We start from the raw sequence: 27993 nt of genomic DNA, 5'->3' as shown, positions 1-27993 counted from the left end.
TGATGGTTTGCATATGCTCATCCCAGGGAGTAGCACTATTAGAAGGTGTGGCCCTGTTGGAACAAGTGTGTCACTGTAGGGTTGGGCTTGGAGATCTTAGCTGCCTGAGGATGCTCAATCTATTCCTGGCTTCCTTCAGATGAAGATGTAGAACTCTCAGCTCCTCCTGCACCATGCCTGCCTGGATGCTGCCAGGCTCCTGCCTTGATGATGATGATGGACTGAACCTCTGAACCTGTAAGCCAGCCCCAATTAAATGTTGTCTTTTATAAGACTTGCTTTGGGGGCTGGAGAGATGGCTCAGTGGTTAGAGCACTGACTGCTCTTCCAGAGGTCCCAAGTTCAATTCCCAGCAACCACATGGTGGCTCACAACCATGAAATAAAGTCTGATACCCTCTTCTGGTGTGTCTGAAGACAGCTACAGTGTATCCATATACATTAAATAAAACATTAAATAAATAAGTCTTAAAAAAAAAGAGACTTGCTTTGGTCATGGTGTCTGTTCAGAGCAGTAAAACTTTAACTAAGACAGACAGGCAGACAGACATACAGACAGACAGATAAAAGATTAAGCCAAGTGTGGTGCTGCATGCTCATGGTTAAAACTATCTTTTATGTTACAATGTGTATCTTAGTGTACATGGAAAGAAAGGAGGCTTACCAGGTTAGCACTGTCCTATAATCTGAGCATCCAGGGAGATGGATTAATTCCAGAGCCAGCAAGCTGCTCCGCGGGGGAGAGCACTTGTCACCAAGCCTGTGATCCTTTGGAGCTACAATGGTAGAAGAAAGGAACCTACTCCCACGAGCTGTTCTCTAACCTCCACACACAAATCTTGGGATGTGTACCCCCACATCACACAGGGTCTCGAGGAGCAGAAGTGTGGTGGCCCGCGCCTTAATCCCAGTACTCGGGAGGCAGAGGAAGTTGGCTCTCTGAGTTCAAGGCCAACCTGGTCTACATGAGTTCCAGGAGAGCCAGGGTTACAATGAGAAACCCTGGTCTTGGAAAACAAACGAGGTAGGGTCTTAGGGTAGCCCTGGCTACTAGAGGGGGGAGGGAGAGGGAGTAGAGAGAGAGGACAGGGAGAGGGAGAGGAAACCCATGGCAGTCTGAGCAACCTCTTCTCCAGGCAGGGAAGGACATGACTCTGGTAAAACACATGGCTGTCCCTAGTACCTCTGGGGGGGGGTAGGGGGGACACGTTCATATGGTGCTAAAGCTTTGTGGCTGGTGAGGATTTGATTCATAGTCACTTCTCTGTACACCTAATGTATTAGCCCTCATTAAAATTTTTAATTTCCCAGCCTGGGCAGATGGCACGGCTGATAAGGCACTCTGCCTTGCAAGCACAAGGCCCAGAGTTTGTATTCCCAGTGCCCACACAAAAAGCCTTGCTGCTCTGTTGGACTTCCTGAAACCCCGGCATTTGCAGAGACTAGATCCCCAGGACAAGCTAGCTAGCTAGCCAAGCCAAATTAGAAGCTCCAGGTTCATCGAGAAACCCTGCCTCTGTAAATGTAGAGAACAGGGATCTGGGGAGACAAATGCCACCAACTTATGGCCTCCGCTTGGAAGCCCGCACACGTGCACACAGCGCTCACACAGAGAAGAGACTGCCTCCTTTTTTTTTTTTTTTTTTTTAATTCCGCCAGTCCAGGTAAGGGGTTATAATGGGGAAGAGTTAAATCCTTCAGAGCAAGGAAAGTGAGGCCAAATGAAGGGCAGACAGCTTTTGGCTCGCTGCCAACAGCACCAGGTTTGGGGCCCAGCTGCTGCCCTCTTGCCGGATGAATGAGGCACGGACAGCCTGTGGGAGAAGGTGGCAGTCAGACTCCAGGCCTTGATAAAGGTGTGCCACAGACAGAGAGCCCTGAGACACAAGAGACCCACAAGCAGGTGAGCAGAACCTATCTGACCTACATCTTCAAAGAGCTATTCCCCGGACGAGAAGATAACTCTCTGAGAAAGGTATGGGCAGTACAAGGAGAAAAGGGTCTCCTGCCCGTGCACACGCCCACATTATGTTAGTAGCTTACGGAGCTTTTCAGCAGGAAGACCTGGGACAGTTAGATTCAGACAGTTAGCCAACTACAGTATACCCAGAGGCTGACTGGGCACAGTAGATGTTGGTAAAGGAACATGGCATTGGATGATGGGCGCAGACCTAGCATCTAATAGGTGCTTAATAAATGCTCCTCTAGGGCTGGAGAGATGGCTCAGTGGTTAGAGCACCGACTGCTCTTCCAGAGGTCCTGAGTTCAATTTCCAGCAACCACGTGGTGGCTCACGACCATCTGTAATGGGGTCTGATGCCCTCTTCTGGTGTGTCTGAAGGCAGCAACAGGGTAGCTTACTTAATAAAACAAATAAATAAATGCTCCTCTAACTGAATAAAAAACAAGTCGCGTGCCCCACACTTAGCAAGTAGGTGTTTATCAACTGCTGGACTACACGAATTCGGAACCTGCCCTTTTGTTGTTGTTGTTGTTGTTGTTGTTGTTGTTGTTGTTGTTGTTGTTGTTTGGTGAGAGGGTTTCTCACTTGTAGCCCTGGCTGCCCTGGAACTTAGTCTCTACGTAGACCAGGCTGGCCTTGAACTCAAAGATCTGCCTGCCCTTGCCTCTTCAGTGCTGGGATTAAACGGACCTTTCATCGTGATGTTTAAATTCAAACCAACCATCCAGCAGGCAGCTGGTTTATGCCTTTAACCCCTGCAAATCTGATCGCCAGCCCCATGGCTGGTGACCCATACCATCTGTAACTATGGCTCCAAGGGATCCAACATCTTCTTCTAAGGTCTGATACCACTGTACTCGTGTGCACAGAGCCTCGACACACATCTACTTGGGATTCAAAACAAGGCTTGGCACACACCTTTAATCAGAGGTCTCTGTGAGTTTGGGGCTAGCCCAGCCTTCGAAGGTCAAGCTTCAGAAAGACATTCCGGAGGATGGGGCGTGGGCTCATGAGCTAGGAGAAAAGGGATACACTCAAAACCAAAAATGACTTCAGAGGCGTGGTAAGCAGCAGCCAGCTTCGCCCAATTGGCTGCCACAGCAAACATAAGACCATAAGGCTCAGCCAAGCAAATCTAATTCTCAGTTTTAGTACCTGGAGATTCAGTACAAAAGGTAGATGGGGTGATGGCTCAATAGGTACAGTTTCGGGCTGGAGAGATGGCTCAGCGGTTAAGAGCACTGACTGCTCTTCCAGAGGTCCTGAGTTCAATTCCCAGCACTGATATGGTGGCTCACAACGGATCCGATGCCCACTTCTGGTGTGTCTGAAGACAGTGACAGTGGACTTATATACATTAAGTAAATAAATCTTAAAAACAAAAACAAACAAATCCCAGTCAGAGTTCCGTAAGGGAGGAGGCACCTTCTCAGGCGAGGAGCTGAGTAACCACTGCAGGGCCTTCCACAATGCAGTCAGCTAAATTACGACCCCTTCACATCCAAATCCCCTGGAACCAACCTGTGACCATAGTCTCTTAGCTGGGAAAGGCTTTCCAGAAGTGATAGAAATCGAAGCTCTTGAAATGGGAAGACTGTCCAGGTGAGGCCAAAGTGATCGTAAGTATCTGGTCAGGAAGTAGTCAGGAGAGGCAGAAAAAGCAATGGAAAGCAAGATCAGTGAGTGCTTTGAACACTGAAGGGGGGAGAGTCCACAAGCCGAGGACTATGGGAATCCACCAGAAGGCGAAAGAGGGAAGGAAAAGGATTTCCCTCATCGAGAGCCTCCAGAACGAGCCAAATCTTTAGTTACTTTAACCCTGCAGCTTCATTCTGACTTCTCAGTACGCAGAAAAGTCAATAAATAAAAGTCAATTTATACACTAAGCACCATGGAAAGGACACAATCAGTTGGCTGGCCAACAAATCCCTTCCTGGCTGGCCTCGAACTCACAGAGCCCCGCCAAGTGCTGGAATTAAATGAGTGTGGTGCTACTCCTGGCAAGTTGTTCCTTTTAGAAAGGTTTTCCGATTGCTCTTACAGAGTGGGTTCTAGGATAATCGAAAAGAGCCACGAAGAGTTGGTCAAGTGACCAAGTGACCACTGACATCCGAGTGAATCCTGACAGTCCCTTAGATACCATGGACACGAGAGAGCTGGAGGGAAGAGCTCTGATCCTAAGGAAATGTTGAGGACCGCAATTGCCTGGTAGACTTTTCTAGTGGAACGGATACATGAAGGAAGGATGAAGTGAAGGAAGGAGGACTTGGGTGTCTCCTCAGGTGACTGTTTCCGAATACTCCACTGTTCCCAGGACATGCACTAGACAGGGTGTTCCTGGGAAGCAGGGTATTTTTATGTGATTAGCCTGGAATAGTTCTCTGAGAAATAAATACCCTTAGTCCAAAGGGTTTTTATGAGCCAGGGCAAAGGATTAAAGGCAGCCAGGCTCCAGAGAAATCCCAGGGTCAGGGACTGCCGAGGATGGAGACTTTTAATCTAAACCTTAGAATGTTTTGATTTTTCACTCCCTCGGTTCAGAGTGTCACTTTAAATACGTGTTTGGCAACATCAACCGTTCTATTTTTCTTTTTAATTATACAAAAGAATGATCCTGGAAATGGCCCAGCTCCAGACTGGAGGAGGCAAGGGGAATTTGGCAACAGCAGCTGAAGGCAAGAGACACCAACTAAAAAAAAAAAAAAGAAGAAGAAAAGAAAAGAAAAAGAAATGGATTTGAGATCTCTTCAAGGGAGCCGAGAAACCCAACTTCCTCCCTGAACTTGGTGTGGTCAGTCCTGACTCAGGACTTCTAAAAGGAGTCTGATAGACTCACCAGCTCAGAATGGACACAAGACAGATGGACGGGTGTCTGGATAAAAATATCCGCACACTAATGCCGCACTGGATCTCGGATTTACTTCCGGCCTCGGTTGTCTTCCCCGATTTTAGCCTCTGAGCAGCAAACAGCTGATTCTTTTTGTAGGTATTGCTGCTTCCTACTGTGTGCTAGAGGCTGGGCCAAACTGGTATGTACTCTGTCTTGTGCACCCAACTTTCAGAAAGACTCTTTATACCTGATTTCTACACACGGCATTTGAGGCTCCAGAGGTCAGTACAATTCCACACCCCACTGCCAGGCCGGGGCATCCCATCTTCTTAGCTACTTTCTGGATCACTGGGAAGCATCCTTCCGGCTCCTTGGTCAGCAGGCTCTCTGTACAGACAGGACCAAAGGGAGGCAGAGATAAACAGTGGGACTTCCAGGAAGGGAAGGGCGGCGGCTGTTTTTGACATGCAGCGTATCCGACCCCTCCAGTTTCCCTTTCTCCACAGGCCTTGCCCTTCCAGACAGTTCATCTCCGATCCTTTATTCCGGTACCTGTTTTTCCTGTTTGGATTCTCAGAGATGAACTGCCCTTGGTAAATACAGATTAGCTAATTCATTCATTAGATGGTGGGGGGGGGGGCTGCCTTCATTCTTTGATCCCCAGGCAGAGCCCAAGAGAGGGAAAATAGTCACCGTTTATTGTCCTGTCACAGAACACTCGTCACAACCCTTGCTGCCTGGTGCCATCGAGACTCCCACTTGACAGATGGAGCCTAGACAGGTTGGGATGTTTGCCAAAGTGTCAGAGTTACACACCGATGAGGCTGGAGTCCACATCCAGGTGAACCTCACCCAACAGTCTGTGGCTTTCCTTATTTCTGATGAACAGAGATTCAACCTCCTTGGCTGGCTGAAGCCATCTCTTTGAGCCACTCCTGGCTCCTAGGATTATCTCTTCAGGCTGCCCTTAAGGAAGGGCTGTAGTCCAGGGAGTTCCGAGATCCCATTTGTTTATTTAGGCTTCCCCCCACCTTTTTTTTCTTCTTTCTTTCTTTCTTTCTTTCTTTCTTTTTTTTTTTTTTTTTTTTTTTTTGAGATGAGGTCTAATTACATAGCCCAGGCTGGCCTCAAACTCGTTCATCTCCTCCCACAGCATCCCAAGTGCTAGAACTACTGCCTGACCACACCCAATGAACAGACTTATTGTCTCCGTTTTGCCAGCCAGAAAGCAGCCAGCAACTACAGCCACATCACTGCCAGGTCACCCAACCCAATCTTGTCCATCTGTTGGGAAGGACACCTTCTCTAAAGGTTTTTTCAGGGACCCCCACCCCCAGCTTCTGACTCCTGTTTACTTCCAGTGTCTACACATCTCCCTTCAGTGTATGTTCTTTGTGTGTGTTTCAGACGTTCTGATTTCATGTGTGGGGGTATTTTTTTTAAAGATTTGTTTATTTATTATATATAAGTACACTGTAGCTGTCTTCAGACACACCAGAAGAGGGCATCGGATCTCTTTACAGGTGGTTGTGAGCCACCATGTGGTTGCTGGGAATTGAACTCATGACCTCTGGAAGAGCAGTCAGGTGCTCTTAACCACTGAGCCATCTCTCCAGCCCGTGTGTGGGTATTTTGCTTGCACACATGTATGCCCGGGACACAAGGAGGTCAGACGGTGTCTGATGCCTTGGAACTGAAATTAAATCGTTGTGAACCGCCATGTGGGTGTTGGGAATTGTCTTTAAACACTGATCCATCTCTCCAGTCCCATGTGTGTATTTTTTTAGGAGTATGTAGCCCAGGTTGGCCTAGAACTCACTATGTAGTCCAGGGTAGCTTGGAACTCCCAGCAGTACACCCCTGTTTCGGCCTGTCAAGTGCCAGGATTAGAGTCATGAGCCACCATGCAGGGCTGACATCTCAGTTCTGCTTCTGAACCAAGGTTCGGAAAGTAATTTGCCCCATTTGCTATGTAATTTGTCACATTGCTATGGAGCAGCCAAAAAGTACAGTAGATCTTAATAAGTAAGAGAGTCAAAAAACGGGCTGGAGAGATGGCTCAGAGGTTAAGAGCACTGACTGCTCTTCCAGAGGTCCTGAGTTCAAATCCCAGCAACCACATGGTGGCTCACAACCATCTGTAATGGGATCTGATGCCGCCTTCTGGTGTGTCTGAAGACAGCTACAGTATACTTACATAAAATAAAATAAATACAAGCGCAAGGCCCTGGGCTCAGTCCCCAGCTCCGAAAAAAAAGAAAAGAAAAAATAAATAAATAAATCTAAAAAAAAAATAAACTCAAAAAACAAACAAAAACACTTGAATGCTAAAGAAAAGCAGGTTAAGCGCTTCTCAGACTTCACCTAAAGAACTTACTCAAGTCAAAATAGCTTGGATGGCTTCTTTTTTTAAAAAGATTTTATACATTTTTATTTAACGTGTATGACTGTTTTACCTGCAGTGCCTGTGGAGGCCAGAAGAGGGCGTTTGATCCCCTGAAAACTGCACTAAGCAGCCGGTTGTGAGCCACCGTGTGGGTGCTAGAAAACAAACCACTGCTACACCACCCCTAACCACTGAGCCACCTCCCTAACAACCCCCACCATGCTGAAGGCGTCTGATCTAGGAGATTGAGTGGAGTGATGGTGACGTCCCAGACGCTGGACCAATAAAGTTAAAAAACAAAATCTGGGGGTTGGGGATTTAGCTCAGTGGTAGAGTGCTAGCCTAGCAAGCGCAAGGCCCTGGGTTCGGTCCTTAGCTCTGGAAAAAAAAAATTTGTCCTACTAAAATCATAAACGAGATACTCCTGCTCCTAACAGCCTCCTTTCTTCTCATCTGTAAAATGGTGATTCAATGCTACAAGGTTGTAAGGAGTTTAACACTTAATATATAATGAAATAATACGTAGAAAAGTGTTAATAAAAGAGTTTAGGACAGGGGCTGCCATTGGGAAGGACTACACTGATGTTAACTTGTCTTCTGACAGGATTAGGTTGTTGCTACCTCCTAATCGACCTGTGGCAGCAGTCTCCCATCAGCCCCCGAGGCTATGGCCATTGGTCCTGCGGATCAGCCATTGTCTTTCAGCAGGGTCTCTCCAAGGCACAAAACTGATTGGGAAAGTTGTTTGGGACTTTTTAGAGAGCAACCCCAGAGGTTGATAGCATACCTTCTGACCACCTGAGGGAGCCCTATGGTTGCTTGAAGGTAAGGTGGGCTCAAGAAGCCTGAGGTCCAATCCTCCCCGCCTGCCTACCCTGTTTATTTAGCAGGCTGCTTTCTCGCGGGAGCCTCGGGTTTTCCACCTGTTGAAGTACCGGTATCAATGGTTTTGCTGGGACTCATGGTCCCAGCTGGATCTGGTAAAGGAGATAAAAGGTTACTGTGGATCCTTCGATACTCTGAAGCCAGGGGCTGTGCTTAGAGCCCTTCCTCCACCCTTGGTCTGGATATTTTTATTTTTATTTATTTATTTATTTATTTATTTATTTATTTATTTATTTATTTATTTATTTATTTTTGTCTGCCTTGGTTTTTGGTGCAAGAATTGAACCCAGAACTACATGCTGAGTTTTTTGTTTTGTTCTCTGATCTCTACTAATGGGCTGATGCGAGTCAGAGAAGAGAGGTTACAATGTTGCCACAAGCAAACTCTCCCCATCTCAAAGGCCGGGTTTTAGCCACCACTGCCAGATCTCTTCATTGCTCTAAATCAGTAGACCTCCCTCTCTGTCTTCCAAGACCCTTAACCTCCAGATCTCAGGCCCTCTCTCCAGCTAGACGTTTCCTTGAATCAAGGGAGTCTGTTATTTTATTCAGTAAACCTGTTTGTATACAAACTCTAAGGGGGGGGGTGTCAGATCAATACATACACTGGTTAGACAATATCAGACGCCATCCCACCATTGCTGTGATAAAGGCCAAGACCAAAGGCAGCCTGGGAAGGAAAGGGGTTATTGGGCTTACCGTTTCCCCGGTCACACTATATCAGCACAGAAACCGAAGCAGGGATTGGTGAGGGAGGACGCTTACTGGCTGACTCAGCCTTCCTTCTTATAGAACTCAGGATTACCCACCTGCCCAGGGTGGCACCACTGTGGGCTGGGCATTCCCACCCCAATCAGTCGTCGAGAAAATGACCTCCAGACCGGCCTTACAGGCCAGTCTGAAGGGTACAAATTCACAGTTGAGATTCCCTCCTCTCAGATGACTCTAGCTCATGTCAAGCTGACGACAAAAAACAAAACAAAACAAAACAAAACAAACAAACAAACAAAAAAAAAAAAAACAAAAAACTAACCAGCACAGATGTTATCACAATCAGAGCTATGCAAGGGAAGCTATCAGGGTGACTAGACAAGTCCTTGCGTGAGGCTATGTAGGCAGAAAGGAAAGCTCCTTTGGGATATTTGAGCCCAGATGTAGATGGAAATCAGAAGTAATAAGCACAAAGCCCACCTACAAAACAAACCCAGTGGGGCGAGATTTCCAGTCCCACGTGCTCAATCTTCTTGTCATTCGGTTTTGTTACTGAGACGAAGTCTTTTATGTACCTGGCCTAGGACTCAGAGATCCACTTGCTCTGCCTCTGTCTCTGGGATTAAAGGCGTGCGCCACCATGCCGGCCCCAAATTCTCAATCTTTGTAAATCAGGGAAGGCGGCGGCTAGGGGAGTCTCAGAAACTCGGCAGGAGGCCTCCTCTCTTTTGTGCCACGCGGTTGGGTGGAGGGCTGCCCTCTAGCGGTCGTACAGGAGTTGACTCTCTCACGGTAAACCAAGAGCACCACATGCTTAGGATTTGACTGGGGTCTAAATTTATCATTCGTTCTTGTTTTTCCCACGTGGTATTCAGTCAACAAGTATGTCTTCAATGTGGAGTGTGTGCCAAGAAACATTCTGAAGGCTGGGGGTTAAAGCGGGGAAACCGCTGTTAACGCAGCTGCCTTGGATTTAGCGGCCTAGATGTCCTCTACCTTCCCTCACCTGAGCCCCACCCTCAACCTCCATATTTCCTCGTCCCTTAAGTTCTGGCTCCTTACATTGCTGGCCCAGGTCTCAGCTTCGAGGAGACCCCCAAAGGTGGGAACTTGTTTAGTTCTGTATTCCCTACAGAACAGGAGACGCTCACGAAGGGGTTTGGGAATGGCGGGCACATGTTTAAAGCCAGCACTCCGGAGGCTTGGGCAGATGGGATCTTTGTGAGTTCGAAGCGGGCTTGGTCTATATAACAAGTTTCGGACTAGGGAGAGCTATGTAGTCTCAAAGATAATAATTACAAACGGGGACTAGCATTCTAAAATTAAAATAACAACTCGATTACTATCCACCTTTTTTAAATCCTGGTTTTTTTTTTCCTTGTACACATTTACAGTCTTCTGAACTATAATTTACTCATCGATGTGTTGTGTTGACTGCAAGGGGGCTGGGAATTTTGTCCCTCTTGTATTCCAAGGCAAGAGCACACTACTCCTTCAGACTCATTATTTTCCTGCCTCATTCTCCTCTATGCTGGGATTCCAGGCACGCATAACATCGTGGGGATCGACTTTGTCCCTCTTAATCACAAGCCTACACCTGCCCTCGACGCCTGGAACAGTGCTGGCACCCAGTAGACGTTCAATAACCGCTCAGTGAACTCTAGTAGACCTCCGCTGGCTCTTTTTCCAACAGACCTTTTGCCACCTTGTTCCAAGGAGGAAATAGGCCTCAGCAGGCGCCCAGAGGTGACCTCGGATGGCCCAAGTCAAGAGCTCGGGGAGCAAAGGCACTGGAGCAGCTGCGGAAAGAAGAGAGGCTCGTCCGCGTGGGGCGCTTCCAGGAAGGCGCGCCAGGGCTGTGGGCGGAGCCGTCGGGGGCGGCGCGGGGCACGTAACTCGCACGGACACCGCCCACTGCCTTATGGGCGGGGTTTATTAGTGGGTGTGGTATATGCAAATAACCGCGGGTCGCCGGCCAATCGTGGAGCTCGCGGAGGTGCCGGCTTGGGACCGGACGCCGGTCCGCGCGCAGGCTCCGGTCGCGGCCGCTTGGAACTTGCGGAGCGGTCCTGCAGCCAGTGCCTGGGCCTCCGGATCCGGTGCGTCCGGCTGCGGGACACAGGCTCGAGTGGGAGGCCGGCGGAGGTGCGGCGCGGCCCCGGGGCCGCAGCCTTCGCAGGCGCCCGCCGCCAGCCGCGCCTTCGCAGCGTACTCCATGCATCCGGAGCCTGCCCCGCCCCCGAACAACAGCAATCCGGAGCTTCCCTTGAGCGGCGGCAGCAGCACTAGCGGCAGCCGCCGGAGCCGCCGCCGCAGCGGGGACGGGGAGCCCTCGGGGGCCCCACCGCTGCCGCCGCCGCCCGCCGTCAGCTACCCGGACTGGATCGGCCAGAGTTACTCCGAGGTGATGAGCCTCAACGAGCACTCGATGCAGGCGCTGTCCTGGCGCAAGCTCTACTTGAGCCGCGCCAAGCTCAAAGCCTCCAGCCGAACCTCCGCTCTGCTCTCCGGCTTCGCCATGGTGAGCTCGGGCCTCCCTGCCCTCCTCCCCTCTTCCTGCTTCGGCCGCTCCCGCCCGCAGCCCCGACGGGGCCCACAGTTGGGAGCGGGCTGGGCGTGCCTGGGGTGAGGGGAAGAGCTGGGCTAAGCCGTCCTAGGCGCCGGAGGGGAGCCAGAGGTTGCTGAGCTGTGAGGGAGAGGCGGACGACCAGAGATAGAGATACCCAGGCGCAGGTGTTTTCAGACGGGCACCTTGTTGGCAAAGAGGTTAGGGTTACAAAGAATGTTGCTTTCATGAACTTGCTATATAAGAAGTCGGCCCTGAATGTAATCAGGGGGACAAGGAGGACGCAAAAGGTCCCGTCCACTGAGGACAGGTGTCAGGAGTTGAAGATGAGCTAGCTACCTTGTGACCGCGCCTTCCCACACACCTAAGGCTGGAAGGTGTCAAGACTTTATCAAACATTAGAGGGGATTTCCTAATACTTTCCACCTCCTGGTACTCCACTCTAATCCCCTTTTAGCCCCCACCGCATTTTCCAAGAGCCTCAGCCTAGGGGTTGACAGCCACTCCCCACCCTCAGTTTCTTCTCCAGAACTCGCCTCTGAGTCACTGGGTGTGGGGGAGGAGGGTGGGACATGTTCCCCTTGAACGGGCTCTTGCTTGATTAAGAGGTAGACATATTTTTCTCCCCTCATGTCCCAAGAAGGTGGTAAAGGAAGCCTCTGCAGGAGGCGCCCTTGGAGGCTCCAGGTTAGGCACCAAACATTAACTCTAGGAATACCTTCAGGCCTGACGTCTTGGAGTTTGCCTGGAGCTGAAGCGACATAACTATGCTATTATCTTTTGGTGACATCAGCCTGCATCAATGGGGTCGCCCCCTCCCCCCCTTTCACCAGCTCTCCTGCCTCCGGAATGAATTAGCCAAGCCTTTGGCCTTGAGGAAGGGAGTGGCTGGCACCTATGGTGTTTTCTTGGGAAGGGAGTGTGTCTGGGTCTGTCCATATCCTCAAACAAGTGGGTCCACACAGTTGTGAGCCTGAATGCTTTAGAGGCCCACTGTGCACTAAGCGGGTGTGTGTGTGTGTGTGTGTGTGTGTGTGTGTGTGTGTGTGTGTGTGATATAATCGACTCTTCCCAGATCTGCCTTGCTGCTTTGTGTGACCTCAGGCAAGTCTCTCTCTTTCACTCCCTGCACCTTGAATTCTTAAATGGCAGATTAAAAACTATCCTTAAAATGGACTTTAAAAAACAGAAGTTGGAGGAGCCCTTTAAAAGAGGAGAAAGATGTGGGAGGATGGGGAGGGGAACACCCATATTGAAGGGGAGGAGAGGGGTTATGGGGATGTTGGCCCGGAAACCGGGAAAGGGAATAACAATTGAAATGTAAATAAGAAATACCCAAGTTAATAAAGATGGGGAAAAAAAAAGAGGAGAAAGAGTTGGGTGTGGCCTATAATCATAGAACTTGGGAGGCAGAGGCAGGAGGATTGCCCAGGACTTCAAGACTGGCCTATTCTACACAGCTAGTCAGGTAAACAGGATTTGAGCCTAGGTCTTGCTTAGGACAACCACAGTGCTGTGATCAGTGTCTAGCCAGAGGCGGGTAGCGCCAAGCCTAGGGGAATGAGAAACAAAGCCAGAATGTGTCTTTGGAAGCTAAAGAGAAAGTTTTACACGTTATGGGGTTGGAGGGCACCATGTGTATGGGCTTCCTAGGATACTGTAAATTGTAACTTCCTAGACCCCAGGAGAGGTGAGGGTCAGACAGGGGACACTTTCCTACCTTCTTGTTCTCTGCAGAAGGTCAGTCCTCCACTGAAAAAACGTGGAGGATGTTAGAAGACTAGGGTAGCTAAAAACCTTGGGTGGGCATGGATGCATCCCTACTGTCTCTCTGGGAGTTTTGTTTGCACAGCCTGGGTGGAGGTTGCCATCCCTTAAATTCTGCAGACTGTGAAGGGTTGAGTCCCAGGATTGCCTCCATTCCTTGCAACAGTTTCGAGAGGGCAAGGAAGTACTTTGCTATGAAGCTGGACTTCTAAGAACTCTGGAGTGGACTCTGAGGTCTGATGATGCCCTGCCCCCACTGCTGACACCCAGCCCTTGAGTGAGCCTCAAGAGAGGAAGGGGTGCCTGGCCAGCCTGATGCCATGGTAACAGAGTGACAAGTTTCCTGGATAACTATTCCCTTGGCTTGTGAGTCAGCACAACCAGCTTCCTGCCCCCAGAGGGCTTCCTTCCTACAAACCTGGAAAAGTAGAGGAGTTCACATGACCTTTGTTCGCCAGGGTCAGCCAGGTTGCCTAGAATGCCAAATTCACCTGCTCGCCCATAAAGTGATGGTGAGGGAGAGTCTCCCAAAAGTCTTGGTGGAGATTGAGCCAATACGCACTTCATGATAGAAGAGTATAGGCTGGGTACCTGTAACATGTTGAGGGTAAGCGTCTCTGAGGTTAGTTTTCTCCTGTGTAGAGATGGGAGGATCCTTGACTTGAATGAGGGTTCATTACAAAGGCCTATGGGTAGCCAAGGAATTTCAGGATCTGATGATGTGTCTGGTCTGACGGTTACACTCAGCAGATACAAAATGAAGGGAACCCGAGTCTAGGTTAAATGTGCATCTCACAGCATCCTTGGAGCCAAGAGTATCCCTCGGGCAGGTGGTAGCACTCAGGAGGCAGAGGCAGGCAGTTCTCTGTCAGTTTGAGGCCAGCCTGGTCTACAGAACAAGTTCTAAGATAGTAGCTGGAGCTACATGGAGAAACCCTATCTTTAAAAAAAAAGGGGGCTGGGGATTTAGCTCAGTGGTAGAGCGCTTACCTAGGAAGTGCAAGGCCCTGGGTTCGGTCCCCAGCTCCGAAAAAAAGAACCAAAAAAAAAAAAAAAAAAAAAAAAGAGTTTCCTTCAGAGCCCAGCTTTAGGCTGTCTGTACCTAAGGTTACCACAGCCTGGACCTGCTGCCCCTGTCCCTGTGTAGGACTACAGTGATCGTGCATGGAGGGCAAGCCGTAACAGTAGCCTAAGCAGACGGTAATTGGGAAGGTCCGCCTGGCCCAGTAAACAAAATGCTTCCCGGGACCTGGGATCAATTAGTTTTGGATTATCTTCCTCCTCAGGTTCTGCCCGCCAGTCCCCTTTTGTTCAAGGTTCCAGAGCTGGTTCAGAAGTTGGCTTAAAAGTTCTGGGGAAATGAGTTGGAAGGAAGCGTTCGAGTCATGAGACGTTATCGGGTGTTTATGACATACCCCGAGATCAGGGTGCCTGGTGATGAGGAAGAAGCTACTGTTATCTCTTGGTCCTAATCCCCAGAAGTGATCATTAATGCTGGGGTCCATGGGGCTCTTGTACTAGGCTAACAAGAGTGGAAAACGCTTCAGGAGTGTTGTGTCTTCTTCCTCCAAAAGTGGTTGTCCTGGATGAGTGATGTGACACAATGACATCACTTGGTCGGGAAGTGGTTACAGCCCTCTGGGTGGTCCATGGGGAAGCAAGCCTCAGAGAGTGGTAAGTAAGGACATAGAGCCGGGAAGCTCTAGGGTAGCAGAATGGGAAACAGGGACAGTAGCCACCCAGCTTGGGTGCCAGTGTCAGTCCGCTTCTTCAGACTATAAAATCTGGGGGAAGTCGCTTAACCTTGAAGCTCAGTTCCCTCACCCGTAAACGACAAAGTAGTAGTCGTTGGTGCAAGGATTTGTCCGGGTTGGTATTTGCAAGTTATAATACCTGCCTAGGTATCTAGGAAGCTTGTTTACGCTGGTTGCTATGGTGTGGGGGCTGCTTTTTGAAGGATAGAAGGATTGCGATTCCAACGGAGCACTGAGGATTTTGGAAGTGAGGTCCAGAGAAGAGCCTACCAAACTGGCAAGAACTGTCCCAGTCAGTCGTAGGGTCTCTAGGGAAAGATGGGGTGGGGTGGGTCTGGTATGACTGGCATCATGCCAGGGCACTCTGGTGGCTCACACCTCCAAGCCCAGTGCTCGGGAGACAGGCAAGCAACTCTCTGTGAGTCTGAGACCAGCCTGGTCTACATAGGGAGACCTCGACTTAAACAAAAGCCCTATGGTAGAGAAAGTTTGAACTCTTGGGTAGGGAGCCATGGGTGATTATATAGACAGAAGCGTGGCATGAATAATTTAAATGTGATGGTTAAAGTGGTTATTACATAACTCTCACTGTGTCCAGCATGAGCCGGGAATTCTTCCTTTCATTCTTGTTTAAACCTCACCGTAGCTCTTAAAAGTCTGAGATCCACACAGGAAAACTAGGGCTCTGAAAGGCTCTGATCACCAGCTAGTAGGACTCCAGTTCTGTTAAGTCTCATGTGGCGCCTCTTCTCCTCTCCCTCCTTTTGCCAATATCCTTCCCCCACCCCCAACCCCGAGCTGGTTGATAACCAGGCCTTTGGAGTCTGCCAGATGCCCAATTCTGCATGCAAGATTTGTACGCCGGGCCGTTTATATGTGGAACTCTGCTGAATATCCCCGAGGGGGCTGGTGTATGCTAGGCAGAGAGGCCTTTTGTGAAACTTCACAAGTGCCTGCAGCACTTTCTGGAATTCTCAGCTGGGAACGAACCGTGAGGGGACCTTGTGGTCCCTGACTGGGAAGGAGAAGCTCTTTTTAAGTAGGCTCCCCAAGGCCTGGCTCTTTTGAGCTACCCTGAGTAGAGGCTAGGCAGGTGGAAGCGGAAGATGAAGTTAAAATGTAAATCAGCTGATTTCTGGGACGAAACATCTGAGCGTCTTTTAATGTGCTTCTTGAAAGGGACATTTCAGACAGACAGGACCATGGTGTGGATGTTTTTGTTTTTTTAAAAGAGGATCTCTGTTTCTTTGAGATTGGGTTTCTCTATAGCCCAGTCCGGCAAGGAAACCTTAATCCTCCTGCCTCAGCTTTCTGTGTGCTGGATGGATAGACATACTGGACATACACCACCATGCCTGGATCAGAAGAGAGAGGGGGGGAAAAAAGAAAGAAAAGAAATATGTATTTATGTATATAAATACATTTATATATTAAATTAATTTTATATAAATGTTTATATACCCCCCCTTCTTTTGAGACAGGGTCTCTCTGTGAAGCCTTGACTATCCTAGAACTCACCCTGTAGACCAGGCTAGCCTCAAACTCAGGGATCCACTTGCCTCTGCCTCCCAAGTATTGGAACCAAAGGTGTGCACCACACCTAGTGAGAAAAAAAATATTTAATTACTTTTAAGTCCATTCACGTGTCATTATACCTTTGCACAAATCTTTCTCCCTTCCCCTTAGAGGGTTCTTGTATGACTTGTTATTTAATAACCTCCTCTGGGGAGTGCAGGTCTAGCTGTAGGGCCAGCCAACTTTGTGTGTCAGGGCAGTGTGGCTTTCCAGGTAAACTATTGCACTCTGCCATTGGCCTTTGTAAGTTAGTGGGTGTGGCCAAATACAAGACCATAGTCTGAGGGCCCTCGTTGATCAACCTTTGGTCTGAACATTGGTCTCCAGGCTACTAAAAAAAAATCTTCTAGTGCCAGCCTTACTATTTTTCGTTTGTTTAGCTTTGAGACAGGATCTCACTGTGCAGGCCAGGATGGGCTCTAACTCAGATCTGCCTGCCTGTGTGCCTCCAGAGTGCTGGGCTTAAAGGCATACGCCACTACATCCAGGCCTATTGGTAGTTCTATAACTAATACATACATTCTAATAAAATATTGTGCTATAAGGGGCATACCTAAAGATAAGAAAATAGAAACGTTAAAGAAGAGACCGTGGTGGCCCAGGCCTCTGATCCCAGCAGCTGGGCATAGGAAGGCAGAGCGGGTTCCAGGACAGCCAGGGCTACACAGAAAAGTCTTGTCTTGAAAAAGCCCTCCCTGCCAAAAAAAAAAAAAAAAAAAGGCGGGCATTGGGGTTTAAATCTGTCATTCCAGTTCTTGGGAGGTTGAGGCAGAAGATCAGAAGCTCAAGGTCACCCTTAGCTACACCGTAAGCATGGGGCCAGTCTACAAACGTAAGACTCTCTCTTGAAAAAGAGAAAAAAAACCAGGTCTTGTTCTCCTGAACGTGCTTGACACCACAGAACAGTTCTAGGGACGCTTGGGGATTTAGCTCAGCTGTAGACCATGCACAAGGCCCCGGGTTTGAATCCCAGCACCAGAAAAAAAGGAAAGCACCAGGGTTGCACACCGGAAGCCAAGACTGGGAGACCAGGAGTTTGAAGCCTCCCTGAGCTACATTGTCAGGTCTTGTCTCCAAAACAACTAAGAACGGGTGCTGGAGACTTGGCTCGGTGGTGAGAAACCCTCCATGCTCTTATAGGGGACCCGGCTTCGAGTCCCGGCACCCACACGGCTGCTCACAGCCATCCATTATGTCCCGTTCTCAGGGTGCAACATCCTCTTCTGACCTCGGGGGCCACTAGGCGTGTTCAGGTAAGATGCACATAAAATAAGAAAGTAAAGATTAAAAAAACAAGTCACTAAATTAAAGGTGTGAAGGGAGACAGACGGGTTGAAACACCAAATGAGTCTCGGTGTCCGGACGGGGACCCCACAGTGCTCAAACCTTTACTCATTAAGGGTCAGAAATAAATGTGGCGGTGGGGATGCATGCCTTTATCCCAGCACTCAGGAGGCAAAGATGAGTGGATCTCTGTGAGTTCAAGGCCAGCCTGGTCTACATAGTGAGTTCCAGGGCAGCCAGAGCTACACAGTAGACCCTGCCTCAAAACAGTATGTGTAGACATCGGGATCTCCACCTCCAGAAAAGTGAAGGCATCTCCTCCAGTCTTTGAGAAGCCAGCTAGAGGCTCGGCACACCTCACCCTGACCCAAGTACCAAGTGGCGATCCCCCTGCACCTGCCCTCTTGGATTAAGGAAGACTGAAGACCAGTCCTTTAAGAGGGCTGGTGGCTTCTTCCCCTTATTGGCCCAGGGCGGGTTGGGACAGTGTTTGGTTTCCCAGTGATTTCCTACAGTCTTGTCTCTTCAGAAGGGGAGGAGATAACCACCTTCCCAGGAATTCTCAATAAAAATTTTAATACTTAAACTGAAGCAGGGGGAGGGGGAGCAAGTGCAGGCTCATAAGAATAGACCGCATTGGCAGGCTTCAAGAATACGTGGTGTTTAGTGAAACTTTTGTTTGTTTCATAAAAGGGTGCACATCTATTTTTAGGAACATTTGGAGTACTGGACTGCCGTGGTCAAGAGAGTCTGTAAACCATGAGGCTGGATTCAGATCTATCTCACTAGATAGATGGTCTGCATTTGGAATGGAGTTAGCAAATCCAGACAGTCCATTGAACCCCATGTGACTGAGGCTTGAGGGGTCTACCCAAGGCTGTAGCTGTTGACTGTCTCAGAAGGGGGAACAGGAAGAGCTGGGGAGAAGAGAGCTATGTTTCCCCCTGTAATGGTTCTGGGAATTGGGCACGGCAAGGGGCGAGGAGTTCTCCAAAAAGTGTCTGGATTACCAGGATGCAGGTGTGCAGGGGGTCCATGGAGCCTAGCAGGAAAGTATAGGTGGTTGATATTCAAGTGGGGGCCACATGTCTGACCAGGAGGTCAGCTAGGCCTTGCCTTCCACAGGATCAATAATCTTTTTTTTTTTTTTATTTTCCCCTCTGAGACAAGGTTTCTTTGTGTCTCCCTGGCTGTCCCGGAACTCACCAGGCTGGCCTGAATTTACTATGTAGACCAGGCTGGCCTTGAACCTGGAGACCTACCTGTCTCTGCCTCCTGAGTGTTTGAATTACAGGCGTGTGCCACCACCGCCCAGCAGGATCAATCATCTTTAGCCCCTACTTCAGACTTAAGATGCTCAGTATCTCCTTCAAGGATCTGTAGGCTGGTGTGATTTAGGGCCAGTGGTCTGACCCTTCTGTTCTGTCAGGCCCTGTACAGCCGGGTTGGTAGAGGCTTGCTGGCTGACTAGGAGCTGTTTATTTTGGGCAAAGAGTCCTGCCCCTGGCTATATTTACCTTGTGAAGCTGCATGCAATCTAATCTGATACGATCTCTCTGGAACACGGCTGGGGCCCTGGATGTCAGCTGCTAGGTTCTGCCAGGGCTCCCCTGACTTTGCTCTCCCAGTGTGCGGGACAGATCCCTGGTGGGAATCATTCTGGAAGAAGACCTTTAAATGGCTGTGAATAGTTTTCATCAGGGTTCATGATTATAACAGCCGTCCCTTACTTCTTGTTCAGAATCGGTTTTTCTTTTCTTTTTTTGCTTTGTTTTGTTTTTCTTTTTTTTTTTTTTAAGATTTATTTATAAGTACACTGTAGCTGTCCAGACACACCAGAAGAGGGCATCAGGTCTCATTACAGATGGTTGTGAGCCACCATGTGGTTGCTGGGAATTGAACTCAGGACCTTTGGAAGAGCAGTCAGTGCCCATAACCGCTGAGCCATCTCTCCAGCCCTGTTGTTTTTCAAGACAGGGTTTTTTTTTGGTGTCGCCTTGGCTGTCCTAGAAGCCATTTTGTAGATCAGGCTAGCCTTCAGATCCTCCCGCCTCTGCCTCCTTAGTATTGGGATTAAAGGGGTGTACCACCACCATCCTGGCCAGAGTCATTTCTTGTATGCAGCCCTGTGGCACTGAACCTGGTCTTATCTGGGGCAGTGGTGCATACACCCAGCCTGTGTGGTTGGACTTCCAGGAATCGTAGATGAGGGTAATAGGGTTTCTTCCGGAGCACAGCAGCCGGTCCTTCCTCTTCCGTGGAAAGCTCAGCCTTCCCTCAGCTCAGCATGTGAGGGTACCCAGACCATGTGTGCCTCAGCTGGGTTTTATGGCCCTGGTGCTGCTGGCCTGCAGAGATGCTCACTCACCCACAGGTCTTGGGTAGAGTACTTGGCCCTGATGCCCACACTGGGAGCTAGCATTGCCTCAGAAGGAGCTGTATGGCCTGCATGAGGAAGAGCGGTGCAGGCCCGAGGTTACTGTTTCTTTTCCACTTCTAGCTCCTTGTTTTCCTTTTTAACTAAGATTTATTGAGCTTCTCCAGTGGCTCAGTCTGTGCTAAACGTTTACACATCAAAACCTCATTTAACCTCAGCCACCATGTGAAAAGCCACACCCATTATACACAGGCTTTAGAGTGGCTGTGAGTCTCCCCACCCTATCCCAGAGCAGGATTAGCTACCGCGCTATAATTGATCTCATTTCTGAGACTCCGTTTCCTTATTTGAAATTGAGTAGTGAGTGAACAAGTATGTGTGTGTCTGCCTGTCTGTCTGTGTCTATGCATCTGTGTGGTGTGTGTGTGTGTGTGTGTGTGTGTGTGTGTGTGTGTGTGTGTGCATGCATGGAAGCCAGGCCCTCACCACACTAGGCTAGCATGTTCCTGCTGAGCAGCGACCTCTGCTCCAGTGGGAATCACTAATGAGGATCATTGTGCTGGACAGTGGTGGTGGGCATCTTTGATCCCAGCACTCAGGAGGCAGAAGCTGGAAGGCTCAAGGCCAGCCTGGTCTACACTATGAGTTCTAGGACAGCCAGCACTATATAGAGAAACCGGATCAGACAAAAAAAGGAGTCGATACTCTAAATGTATCATGTGTCTGGTCACATTTAAAGAACACTTTGTGTTCATTAACTCTCAGACTTCATAACTCTCGTAAGCAGGCCTCCCATTTTACGGATGCAAAAATTGGGGTGTCAGATTTTAAATACTTGCCTAGGGGTCCGCCAGGTTTTACTTTCAGCTTGCGTTGTGGTTCTGTGGTTAAAGTTCTACGGAGGGGACAGTATGTCACTTGGAGGTCACTGGGATTCAGGGACATACACAGACCAGCCATAAACAAACCCCCAATGTAGGACCCACAGACCAGCCATGCACATTGGACTCCACTCCATTGGATAAGAGCAAGGGGACCAGGGACCGCTCCACCATGCTCTCTGGCTTGGCCTTTCTCAGGTTTCAGGTTCTGGGACAGCATGGGGGTGAGGAAGTAGCCAGAGGTGCTGCTGCTGCTGCTGCTGAAGGTACCCACCTTCTCCAGGTTGTGGGGGAGAGTGCGTCAGATGTGCCTTGCCTTTGCTGTCCCGTGTCCCTCACCCGCATGTTGCCGAGTTGCCCAGCTCCCTTGCCCGCATGGGCTCAGGAGAATTCTCAGGGTTGGCATTAATTAGGCCACCAGGGAATCTTAAACAACGTCAAAATTCTCATGGCACTGCCCCAAATTTACATGAACTCGAACCATTTTGTAAATTCTCAGGCCGAAGCATCCTTACTCTTGAAGGCTGTGGCCGAAGCATCCTTACTCTTGAAGGCTGTGGCAATTCTTGGGCAAAAGCCCTTTTTTTTTTCCCCTTCAGAGTTGAGGACCGAACCCAGGGCCTTGTGCTTGCTAGGCAAGTGCTCTACCACCGAGCTAAATCCCCAATCCTGACGAAAGCCCCGTTGAAATGTTCCAAAAAGTCTTAGGGATATATTAACCGGTTGTTTTAATGTAGACTCCCATTCCTTTTCGCAGACTCTCTTCTGTCTCTAGTACCACCCGTCCATCTAACTGAGAGGGTTGGGTCTGGGCCAAAGCTCTAGAGTGAGACTTGGGATGGCTCTGGCTTGAGAGCCTGGTCTCCTGTACTATTGACCCGCTTCTCTCGAGCTGAGCCTGCCTCACGGAAGGAGGAGGGTAGGAACTGGAGAGTTTCAGGTAGACTGGGATGGGTGTGAAGGTTTTAAACAGAGCAGGGAGTGATATGACCCATTTTTACTGAGCCCCCCCATGCAGCAGGTATTTGGCATGGAATAACACATCCTCCATCCAAGGCAATTACTACCATTTTGGTCTGTCCTCGAACTCATCGTGTAGCTGAGGGTGGCTTTGAACTTGTGGTCCTCTTGCTTCTCCTTTCGCAGTGCTGAGATTACAGGCGTGAGCTACCACACAGTTTCTTTCAGTGTTGGGGACTGATAGAGGGGCTTCACACATGGGCAGTAAGCATCTGTCCACCTAGGTACAGTCCCCAGCCTCCCTTAATGGTAATGTCATTGTCCCTGTTTCCTTGCTATCCTTGACCCTTGTCCAATGTCCCCAAATGCCTGCTGTTCCTGGCAGAAATCTGATGAGTCGGCTCCTTTGCATGAGGGTGATTTGCAAGACCCAAGTATACAGAGCAGGTGTCAGATCCAGATTATGCCCCCGGTGACCCCAAATCCTCAAGTCTCCAGGAACTGGGGAGCAGCCAGGGTATGTGAGCCCTGGGGCTGGAGGAGGAGATGCCTTGGGGCTTGCTGGCACCCAGCCAGCCAAGACACAGCTGACACTGGGTTGAGCCTGTCTGTTCTGAGAAGCCTCTCTCAGTTCCCTGTCGGCTGTGTACTCTGTTCTCAGAAAGGACCTGGATATGACATGGGAAGGTCTTCACTTCTCTAACCTAGTCCGTGTCCTCATCCTCAGCGTGGGACAGGAAATTGAGTCCTGTGAGGTGTGAGAGTGTGGGATTGTGGTTGGCAGTTTATTTTTGTTGGTTTTGGCTTTTCCAGACAAGGTTTCTCTGTGTAGTCCTGGCTGTCCTAGAACTTGCTCTGTAGACCTGACTGGCCCGGAACTCAGAGATCCACCTGCCTCTTCTCTTGAGTGCTGGGATTAAAGGCCTGTACCACCACTGGTTGAAAGTTGATTTGTTAAGTTTTTTTTTTGTTTTTTGTTTTTTTTTTTTTTTTTTTTGGTTCTTTTTTTCGGAGCTGGGGACCGAACCCAGGGCCTTGCGCTTCCTAGGCAAGCGCTCTACCACTGAGCTAAATCCCCAACCCCAAGTTTTTTTTTAAAGATTTATTTATTTTATTTATAGGAGTACATTGTAGCAGTTTTCAGACACACCAGAAGAGGGCATCAGATCCCATTACAGATGGCTGTGAGCCACCATATGGTTGCTGGGAATTGAACTCAGGACCTCTGGAAGAGCAGTCGGTGTTCTTTTTTTTTTTTTTTTTTTAAAGATTTATTTTATATATGTGGGTACACTGTCACTGTCTTTAGACACCCAGAAGAGGGCATGGGATCCCATTATAGATGGTTGTGAGCCACCATGTGGTTGCTGGGGATTGAACTCAGGACCTCTGGAAGAGCAGTCATTGCTCTTAACCGCTGAGCCATCTCTGCAGCCCCCGATTTTTAAAATTTTTAATGTCTCTTTCATTTTTCTTGGTCTAGAGAGATAGTTAAGCAGGTAAAAGGTGTCCACTGCTAAAATTGACTTTGAGTTTGCTCCCTAGAACCTACATGGTAGAAGGAAAGACCTGCCTCCCAAGGCAGAGGCAGGCAGATCTCTGAGTTCGAGGCCAGCCTGGTCTACAGAGCAAGTTCTAGGACAACCAGGGAAGGGTACACAGAGAGACCCTGCCTCGAGAAAAAAGAAATTTACAGTGTGCACAATCTACCTAACTCTACCCACCTTGACTATTCATGATTGGCAGAGGTAGTGTTCCCAAAGGTGTTTGCTGGGGCTGGAGAGATGGCTCAGAGGTTAAGAGCACTGACTGCTCTTCCAGAGGTCCTGAGTTCAAATCCCAGCAACCACATGGTGGCTCACAACCATCTGTAATGAGATCTGATGCCCTCTTCTGGTGTGTCTGAAGACAGCCACAGTGTACTCACATACATAGAATAAATAAATAAATCTTTAAAAAAAAAAAAAAGAAAGGTATTTACTGTACACCAAGAACTCTCACTTGTTAAAATAATTGAGTGAATCAATGGGTCATGCCTATTTTCTATAAGGGCTGGGACACACAGATGATAGATCCATGCCTGCTCTCCTCACCGACAGAGAGGGCGGGCAAGCTTTAGCGCTCCCAGAAGCCGAGACTCAGAGGCCAGACGACCGATCTAACGGGAAGAGGACTAGGGGTTTGTGCGTGCCATTCACTTCCGCGTCCCTCCCGCCCCCCCCCAGGTAGCGATGGTGGAAGTCCAGCTGGACACGGATCATGACTACCCGCCAGGGTTACTCATCGTCTTCAGCGCCTGCACCACAGTGCTGGTGGCCGTGCACCTGTTCGCCCTCATGATCAGTACCTGCATCCTGCCCAACATCGAGGCTGTGAGCAACGTCCACAACCTCAACTCCGTCAAGGAGTCGCCGCACGAGCGCATGCACCGCCACATCGAGCTGGCTTGGGCCTTCTCCACCGTCATCGGGACGCTGCTTTTCCTGGCCGAAGTCGTGCTGCTCTGCTGGGTGAAGTTCTTACCGCTCAAGAGGCAGGCGGGACAGCCAAGCCCCACCAAGCCACCCACCGAACCGGCCGTCGTCGTCGCCAACAGCAGCAACAACGGTGGCATCACCCCGGGTGAGGCGGCTGCCATCGCCTCCACTGCCATCATGGTCCCCTGTGGCCTGGTGTTTATCGTCTTTGCCGTTCACTTCTACCGCTCACTGGTCAGCCATAAGACGGACCGACAGTTCCAGGAGCTCAACGAGCTGGCCGAGTTTGCCCGCTTGCAGGACCAGCTGGACCACAGAGGGGACCATTCTCTAACACCGGGCACCCACTATGCCTAAGTCCTCACCTTCCCACTGGCCCTTTGAGGCCTTGGCCTTATGCCCTTCCCCATGACCTTGTCCTGGCCCACTCTGGAGGACGGGCTCGTGCGGGCGGCTGGCTTCACCAGGGCAGAGTGTGGAAGGAAGAGGCTTTAAAAAAAAAAAAAAATCGCTGCACTTTGAGATTTTCTTCTTTGAGAATAAGCACTCCCTGTTCTTCCAGCTCTCCGTCCCCCTCCTGGTAGGATGTGGGGGGGTGGGGGGGTGGAATGGGGACAGTTGCTCTCTTTGTCCCTTCTCCTCCCCTGCACCAGTGCCACCCGGATGCTTCCTGTCCTGTCCTGAACCTCCTTACTACTTAGCCGTGTGTGTGTGTGTGTGTGTGTGTGTGTGTGTGTGTGTGTGTGCGTGCGTGTGCGTGTGTGTGCGCGCGTGCGTGTGTGAACACTCCCCCACCTGTGTGTGTATGTGTGTGTGTCTGTGTGTGTGTCTGTGTGTGTGTGTCTCCTCTGTGCGTGTGTGCACACGTGCACACTTGTATCTGTACAACATAACACATAAAGTATATTCATAAGGGACACCTCTTCCTCATGCCTGTGTTTGTTGGGTCTGTACGGCCTAATAGGATGTCCCAGTCAGGTGAGTCACTAAACACTTCTTAAAAATTGAGAGGAAGGGGTTTGGGGACTAAACACTAACCCTGGGATTAGTCCTACAACTCTACAAAAACTATGTTGCTGGGGATAGAACCCAGGAAACTGCCAAGGCCTCCCACTGAGTTCCACTCCAAGACCTGTAACTTCACTTGGAAAATTTCTACTCAAAAGAAACCTTCAGGGATAGTAATTAAAATGTGTACCTTGTTGTTTCTTTTGGAGGTAGTTACAGTCTACAAGGTCCCCAGAAAACATACTGAGCCACTGTTTCTAGGGGAAATTCAGTTCCTGCAAACCTCCAGTCACAATATTTTTATGTGATTAAGACATTACATTGTATTAGGTATCATTGAGTTTAAAGACTACATATTTTGCAGGGCAGGAGAGATGGCTCAGTATTTAAGAGCGTTCAGCTGCTCTTCCAGAAGACCCAGGTTTCATACCTAATATCCCAGTTGCAGCCCACAAGCATCTGTAACGTCAGATCCAGGCGATCCAATGGCTTCTGGCCTGGCCTTCATGGGTCCTGGGAAGGCATGTGGTTTGCAGACATGGTCAGGACTTTTTTTTCTTCTTCTTCTTTTTGTTTGTTTTTCAAGACAGGGTTTCTCTGTGTAGTTCTGTCTGTCTTGGAACTTACTCTGTAGACCAGGCTGGCCTCAGACTTACACAGAATCCACTCCCAAGTGCTAAGATGAAAGGCGTGGGGGGTTGGGGATTTAGCTCAGTGGTAGAGCGCTTGCCTAGGAAGCGCAAGGCCCTGGGTTCGGTCCCCAGCTCCGAAAAAAAGAACCAAAAAAAAAAAAAAAAAGAAAGGCGTGGGCCACCACCACCTGGCCACATTAATTTTTTTTCTTTTTTAAGAATGCTATAGTAGGGCTGGAGAGGTGGCTCAGTGGTTAAGAACACGTATTGCTAAGGTCAGTTTTGAGTGCCCGAATCAGGCAACCCAAAACTGTCCATAACTCCAGTTCCAGGGCATCCATTGGCCCTCTTCTGGCATCCGAGGGTACTGCACACATGTGGCGTACAAACATATTCATACATACATACACACACACACTCCTTTTTAGAATAACTTGAGATCAGAGAGAGAGAGCTCAGTGGTTAAGAGCACTTGCTGCTTTTCGAGAAGACCTGAATTCAGTTTCCAGTGTCCACATAGGGCAGCCAACAATTTTAACTTCAAGGGACCTGACTGCCTTTTCTGGCTTCACTGGGCACCAGCACACCCATTGACGTATGCTCACACCAACACACAGATAATCCTTGTTAGCTCAAACCAAGGATATTGCCTTACATAGAGCCACAACTCCTGAGAATAGGATTTTATGTAGCCCAGGCTAGCCTTGGTCTTTCAGGAACATCCACATCCCACATGTTGGAGTTAACAGTGGTGCTACGTGTTCTCTTTATTGGGTGCCAGTAGTTGAATCAAGGGCTACTTCTATGCTAGGCAAAGGGATTTGTGCTGTCTAAATCACTAGAAAGTGGATATTGCAGTTCCTACCTGATAACTCATGTTCGTTTTCCTACTCACCCTGGGAACACCCCTTATAAGCCATCCCTCTCCTCCATTGGTAGTAATGAGTTGGCACTTACTACTTTAATTTGGAACACTTTGCATGGCTTTTGTCTTTTCAAATACCAACCTTTGGAGATTTTATTGAGATAGCCGAATGTAGCCCAGGCTAGCCTCAGACTTGCTATGTAGTAGAGGATTACCTTGAACTACTAAGATCCCCCCCAACTCCCAAGTTCTGGGCTTACAGGTACACACAGCCACACCAAGTGTCTCGCAGAACTAGGGAACAAACTCAGAGCCACCTGAACACTGCTGAGGGTCTCTAGGAACTGAGCTACCATTCCCACCTCCTCATTAACGTTTCTGAAAATGTGTATTTGTGAGTGTCTGCACGTATGTGTGTGTATCACGTGCATGTATGCTCAGTGCCTCTGATGGCCAGAAGAGGCTGTCCCATCCCCTGAGAACTGGACACAGGTAGTTGTCAGCTACCATGGGTGGTAGGGTCTTCTGTGGGGTCAACCAGTGCTTTATCCCTGAGAACCATCTGTCCAGCCCAGATATTAATTTGTTTTGTTTTGTTTTTGTTGTTTTCCTGAAGCAGTGAAACCTATGGTTTTACAGAGTGCCTTATAGTTGAGGTCTTTTTTTCATGGTTATAATCAGATTGTGCATTTCGGCATGAATATCCCAGGAGGAACAACAAAGTAGGACTAGTTAGCCGTTGTGTGTGTGTGTGTGTGTGTGTGTGTGTGTGTGTGTGTGTGTGTGTGCGTGTGTGCTGCAGTGTTCTTTCCACCCTCCCCATTCCTCTCAGAATGCACGGTCATCACTGTGCAGCAAAACAAAGTTATCGCTCAAGAAAGTTAAGGTAGCAGATCTCGGAGATGTTACTTCATCGTGGAGAGGGAATGGGGGTAGATCCATGTCATGGCAGCCAAGAGTCAAACATGGGGATGTGGGAAGTAACCCTAGCAAGATACGGTGCCCTCCCCGTCAAGCCCTGCCCCCCAGGTATCATCACCTCCCAATAACGCTGTCCTGTGAGCCACAGAGGA

At 49.2% G+C, this 27993-nt stretch overlaps 1 protein-coding gene and 2 long non-coding RNA genes across 3 annotated transcripts; 1 reads left to right on the top strand and 2 right to left on the bottom strand.

Moving 5' to 3' along the window:
• Nucleotides 1–1627: 1627 nt before the first annotated feature.
• LOC102546488 (uncharacterized) lies at nucleotides 1628–8155 on the bottom strand. The gene is made up of 6 exons (XR_015634826.1): nucleotides 7966–8155; nucleotides 5040–5179; nucleotides 3484–3589; nucleotides 3118–3289; nucleotides 2881–2976; nucleotides 1628–1813 (listed from the first exon to the last, which is right to left on the bottom strand). It is a non-coding gene; the product is annotated as an uncharacterized LOC102546488 (long non-coding RNA).
• Nucleotides 8156–10904: 2749 nt separating this feature from the next.
• Nucleotides 10905–24931, top strand: Orai1 (ORAI calcium release-activated calcium modulator 1). The gene is given in 2 exon segments (NM_001013982.1): nucleotides 10905–11295; nucleotides 24164–24931. Coding segments are annotated over 2 exon segments (915 nt in total). The 5' UTR covers nucleotides 10905–10989; the 3' UTR covers nucleotides 24773–24931.
• On the bottom strand, nucleotides 15996–19139 carry LOC134481296 (uncharacterized). The gene is made up of 3 exons (XR_015634825.1): nucleotides 18983–19139; nucleotides 16380–16461; nucleotides 15996–16216 (listed from the first exon to the last, which is right to left on the bottom strand). It is a non-coding gene; the product is annotated as an uncharacterized LOC134481296 (long non-coding RNA).
• Nucleotides 24932–27993: the final 3062 nt, after the last annotated feature.

The sequence above is a fragment of the Rattus norvegicus genome, chromosome 12 (assembly GCF_021556685.1).
Source record: "Rattus norvegicus strain SHRSP/BbbUtx chromosome 12, alternate assembly SHRSP_T2T, whole genome shotgun sequence".
NCBI classification, from domain to species: domain Eukaryota; kingdom Metazoa; phylum Chordata; class Mammalia; order Rodentia; family Muridae; genus Rattus; species Rattus norvegicus.
Note: the sequence above shows the minus strand (reverse complement) of the source record. Positions and strands in the feature narration are given on the sequence as shown.